This window comes from Rutilus rutilus, assembly GCF_951802725.1.
Source record: "Rutilus rutilus genome assembly, chromosome: 9".
NCBI lineage: Eukaryota > Metazoa > Chordata > Actinopteri > Cypriniformes > Leuciscidae > Rutilus > Rutilus rutilus.
In genome coordinates this window covers 11,807,861-11,813,860 of record NC_140223.1, presented here as the reverse complement: position 1 = coordinate 11,813,860, position 6,000 = coordinate 11,807,861, and the positions used below count along the sequence as shown (strand labels likewise).

The 6,000-nt window shown below is 38.9% G+C and overlaps 1 protein-coding gene across 1 annotated transcript in view; it reads right to left on the bottom strand.

The window, feature by feature from the left end:
- Window positions 1-644: 644 nt before the first annotated feature.
- tenm4 (teneurin transmembrane protein 4) overlaps window positions 645-6,000 on the bottom strand; it is a 232,444-nt gene continuing 227,088 nt past the window's right edge. Inside the window, exon 31 of the mRNA XM_084419906.1 lies at window positions 645-3,721. Within this exon, the coding sequence (XP_084276032.1) occupies window positions 2,963-3,721 (759 nt within the window). The 3' untranslated portion in view covers window positions 645-2,962. The remainder of the gene's footprint in view (window positions 3,722-6,000) is intronic.

Here is a 6,000-nt window from a genome sequence, read left to right as displayed (position 1 = left end):
TAGTTTTGTAGCATAGAGTATGCACATTTCTGCATTCATGGAATATCTTGATGACCTACTGCATTTACCACATCTAAAATGTGCACCGTCCGTAGGCCTACTATATCATAATAACATATTATTCTAGTGTGACATTGACCCAAACAGTAATATCAACTGCAATTATTGTAGCCTATCTTTCTATCGACTCATTATATGATCATAGTGCAAAGAGAATGAAAGTCCACTTTAGAGTAAAAATGTAAAACAGTAATTATGTGATAAAGGTTAAAATAAGAAATGAAGGCACACTCTGAGGTTTAATGTCTCAAATATGAAAAATAAAGTCTAAGTTATGAGAAATAGTCTCAGTTGTTATATACTTGTTTAAAGTCGTAGCAACAATTACAAGAAACTAAGTCGCAAGTGGACCATATTAAGTCATATTGCAGGACATAAAGTCACAACTGTGATAAAGCTGCAATTAGGGGACAAAAAGACTTAAGTCAATAAGGGAGTTTATTTGCTCCCCATAGTTTTCACATAAAATAAGTTAAACTATGCAAGCCAACGGGAATGTTCGGGAAACCGGTTTCTAAAAAAAGAAAAATTGCGGTGCAAATCACAATGACGTGAAATAAATGTAAACACAAAATATTCTTTATTTTTTTTTCGTCTAGACTACACAGATTCACTGCTGTAGCTCTAAAAGGTATCTACATTTGCATTTTATTTACAGCCCACTTCTTCTCATCTTATTTACATTTTCAAAGAGAAGCATTTAGAAACACAGTGTTGAGAACAAACGAAAAGTCCAAATGAGTCCGAAAGTTTACAAAAAAAAGAAAAGCCTTGCAATGCATTTCAGTGCAATTGAACACAAATAGCTTTTTTTTCCCTTCATTCAGCGTTGTTCTTTTTACAGCGATGTTGTCAGACTCATGATGCCACTGCATTCAATGACAGTAAAAGAAACCAAAATATGCTCGACAATATCATACAGCTTAAAACACTTGATCTATTCATCTTGGTGACCATCCCAAAGTGATTGCCCCAAGAGCGACAGCGAACACCGAACGCTAACGTGAAGCGCCATCATCTCCGACATATTAACATCATCCAACCAGAAATAGATGCTCTTAGAAGTTCACATATCCAGATGGTGGGTTGACGTGCATTTCAACCTCTAAACGACGCACCTTCAGGCCTTAATGCGTTTCAGGCAGCTTGCAGACTTTCACATTCAGAGCTCTCTCGACGTCGCCTCATGCTTGGGAGATCCTCGGGGCAAAGGCTAGTCACAGGGGTTGTCACCTTTCCTTACCACGATGTGCAGTGCTTGGAGCACCAAGTACATTTCTTAGAAAAGAAAAGAAAAGGAGTCTGAGTGCACGTTTAAGTAATGTGCTTATTTTTTTTTAAGCATTCATGCCGCTTTACGCTTGAAGCGTTTATTTCACTGACAAACATGAGGACGTATACTCCTCTAAAAAACACAGCACTAAAATAAATACTGTCATTCTTAGGAATGGTCCATATGCAACTCTTTGTTTTAACCATGAAAACAAATCAACCGAATCGACCAACTCTCTGGACTTTATTCCATGTGTTGAAACATTGTTCAAGTACAACAATTAGCAATAAAAGGGACAAATGTTCACATTTTTGTATGTTTTCACAACTGTTATTATACTGTGCATTGTGAATGTTTCCATAAAATAACATGTTGATCTCAAACTATTTTATTAAAAAAAACAATCCTTCCTCATAAAGTCTTAGTAGCTCCATTCCAAAACCTAGCGAGCTGCCGTGCTGTGTACCGCCTTCATAGGGAGCTGCCTTCATAGGCATCCTAACAAAATGTAACCTCATAAGAGATTGATGTGCACACAAATTGCGCTTTGCGCAGAGAATCAATTCCAATAGAGTTTGATGTTAGCATGTTGCTATGCTAAATGCACAGTGCATAAAACAGCATTGCACAAAATATTGGGTAGTTCAGACTACTTTTGAGCACTAAATAAAATAATAATAAAAAGAAATATCAACATTTCTCTCACCTCATTGGATTTTTATACTTGCTTCGCTGCCTTGAACATAAAATGTTCTACCTGCCTATTAGAACAGCTGTTGCATCAGGATCAACCCTTAAACTGTAGTCTAGGTGGGCAGATCACTAGATTTTGGAGCTTTTTTTTCCCCAAACAATGTCGATTACATTTTCACAAGCATCTTTAAAGACCATGGGGCTACCTATTTTCTATTTATTTACTAAATTTGTCCATTTTTCAGATTTTAAGTGGCGTTCTTTATTCGTCTTTTCTCTTTCTAAATGTGTTTTAAGCCATTTGGTCAAAATGGTAGAAATAATAATAATAATAATAATAATAATAAAAATGGATGTTACCAGCAAGCCACCCAGTCCCAAAATATTACAAGACACCACAGCAAGTTTTTGAAAATGAGATGGGTTCAGCTAGGTATCTGAACCGCAAACACCAATGTCCTTGTTTAAGTATGACACAGCCGGTAGGCTTTCAAGTATAAAAAGAAGCGATTAAAAGAGGTCTCTCCTTGGCTGAGGCGCGGGGGGAAAAAGGCAGAGTGGAGTGAAGCTCGTGAATAACAATCTGCTCGTCTGGCAGCAGGCTGAGCCAGTGAGCATAATGCATTACCAGCCTTCTTCCTATATTCCTTTGAGCAAACCCACAAAACACGAAGGCAGAACCGAATAAACCGCGGACACTGCCACACGCCGTCTTCTAGCAGGACGAAGAGGGTTTAAGAATTACCAAAAGAGAGAAGGGCACTCTGCTGTCGAAACAGTGCAACTGTTTGCAACCATGTACGTCATGTATTAAAAAAATAAGTCTGGCACAGTCAACATAAAAATAAAGTAACATAATATGGTCACAAACAAAACTTGTCTTTGGCAAGAAGTCCCGGACGCTGAGTCCGAGCACGGGTTCCCCTTGCGTTCATGTCACCTGCGACCCATCTCAGTCTGTCGCAAGAAGTGGACGTTGTTCACGTTGTCGGCCAACTCGGGGAACTGATCGACCGATACGATGTAGAAGCCCTCGTAGCCCTGCACGCGTCCCGCGCTCAGGAGCTGCTGCCTCTCGCCGTCCGTCCAAACTCGAGAGCCCTCTTCTCCTTGCCGAAGTCTGTGGCGTTCGCGAGCCCACGCGGTGGCGACGGCCCTCTGGCGCGCCAGTTCCAGTACGCGCACCTTCTCTTCGTCCTGACTGCTGCCGTAGCGGACGTTGAGGCTCAGTGACCCGTACTGCAGCTGGACGTCGGTTATACGGCGCGAACGCCCGCCGAGGACCGCGTTGACCTGCGAGACGGTTACGTTAACGCCCGTCTCCAGCGTGCGCTGGCCCACCGTCATTCCCAGAAGAGATAGGTCTCCCTCTACCGGTCCCGATTTGACAAAGTAGTGCGTGTCCAGTCCCGCAATGGTGAAGTGTAATTCCTGCAGGTAGCTCGCCTTGTCTAGGACTGCAGCGATTCGCCGCCCGTCCTCGTTGGCCAGGCTGATGATGTCAGCAGAGACACGGCCCTCCCGGATGGCTACTTTCACACCTTTCCCGAAGAGGGACCCCCCTGTGGCGAAGAGCGTATAGAGAGGGGTTTGGGGGCAGCCGGAATCACTCGCTCCGTAGATCTGGCCAAAGCGCTCCAGTCGGACGAAAGACTTCAGCTGCCTCTGGACTTCACATTGTACCCCCAGAATGGACTGCAAAGAGACAAACAAAACCCTGTGAGTGTCCTGACATCAACTTTTTGTGGATTTCACTGTGATTATGGATGACTACACTACCAGTCAAAAGTTTTGGATCTGTAACATTTTTTATGTTTTTAAAAGAAGTCTCTTCTGCTCACCAAGGCTGCATTTATTTGATAAAAAACAGTAATATTGTGAAATATAAAACAGCTGTTTTCTGTATGAATATATTTTAAAATGTCATTTATTCCTGTGATGCAAAGCTGAAATTTCAGCATCATTACTCCAGTCTTCAGTGTCACATGATCCTTCAGAAATCATTCTAATATGAAACATTTCTCATCATTATCAATGCTGAAAACAGTTATTTACATTTTTATTTCAGGATTCTTTGATGAATAGAAAGTTCAAAAGAACAGCATTTAAATGAAATAGAATCTTTTGTAACATTAAACGCTACGTTTAGGGAGGGAGGGGGGGGGGGGGGGGGGGGTTAAATAAAAGAAATCAATACTTTTATTCATCAACAAGGATGTCTTAAATGTATCAAAAGATACAGTAAAGACATTTATAATGTTACAAAATATTCTATTTCAAATAAATGTTGTTATTTTGAACTTTCTATTAATCAAATAATCCTGAAAAACAACTGTTTTCAACATTGATAATAATAATGAATGTTTTTTGAGCATTAAATCCGCATATTAGAATGCTTTCTGAAGGATCATGTGACACTGAAGACTGGAGTAATGATGCTGAAAATGTAGCTTTGATCACAGGAATAAATTACATTTTAAAATATATTAAAATAGTCATTTTAAATTGTCATAATATTTAACAATATTATCAAATAAATGCATACTTGGAGAGCAGAAGAGACAAAAAATCTTACCGATCCAAAACTTTTGACTGGTAGTGTACATTCACTGAGCGATCAAATTAAACGTATGATATTGCATCTCCAAAACAACATTGGCGCAACTGATCGAATGTGACATATTATGACATGGTTCATCTCAGCAAAACATTGTACGTTGTAAATCATTGTGTGTGATTTTCACATTCATTATGTTCTCTCCTCCAGTGGCAGGCGTCATTGCGCCCACCGCCTTCGCTGCTGCTTCTGCTATTTCCTGGGAGTAAGTAACGTTTCCTGATGGCTTGTGCAGGATGGGTGATCTCAGCGGGAAACTCATCCTACCCCCGCGTTCAGCTGCTCAACTTTCCCCTCAACCAAGAATCATGCTGCTTCATTAACACTTCAAACAGTTCACCTTTCCTGATATAACTACTGTACGCGGCAGAACTCATTCTATTTCATGTACAGGTGCGAATCATGTGATTTTGAAGATCTTCCATAAAACTTTTAGTTTGTAGGGAGTAAACAGGTTCCCGTGATTTTTCCCTCCCACTAGCTTCCGAAGAGGGCTTGGAGTTCTTCTCACGATTCTCTTTATTAAAGCATCATTTGCAGACGATTTGCAGTATTTAAAAAGGAACGTCAGCTGTGGTTTAAACCCATTTTACTTCTGTAACGTGAAACAACATTTTGTTGCAATAAAAATGCAGGGAGGGACTTTTATAAGTAGATTGGATTGTGATAACAGATGATAATCTGAGTTCACGATCAATTGTGGAGAACTACCACTTCTGAGGAGGTCAAGTTCTCTCTTCAACGCATCTTTTACATTTTACATTTAGTCATTTAGCAGACGCTTTTGTCCAAAGCGACTTACAAATTAGGACTAAATTAAGCGAGTCATCGTGAAGAGGCAAAAAACAACGCAAGAAGTGCTCAAAATACAAAATACGAAGTTCAGGCATTGTTCAGAGTAGCATAGGCCCGATAAGCAAGGATTTAAAGGAAAAGGACAGATTTTTTTATTATTTTTATTATTATCTTTTAGTGTCCAAATGCCCAAAATAAAAGTTTATGTTTTCATAATATATATGTGTGTACTGTGTATAATTATTTACACACACATGCATGTATAAGTAATATGTATGTAATATTTATACATTTATATATTAAACATTTATATATATAATATAAATTATGTATAAATATATATACAGTATTTACATGCAACTATTTCTTAAATATATACATGCTCTTATACACTTGGTCTGTGTATTTATATATACAAAATAATTATACACAGTACACACACATATATTATGTAAACACAAACTTCTATTTTGGATGCAATTAATCGTTGCCCAGCACTAATATATATTTAAAATAAAATGTTATTTTTTTTTTAACTTAAAATCTCAGGGGTACTTCAAGT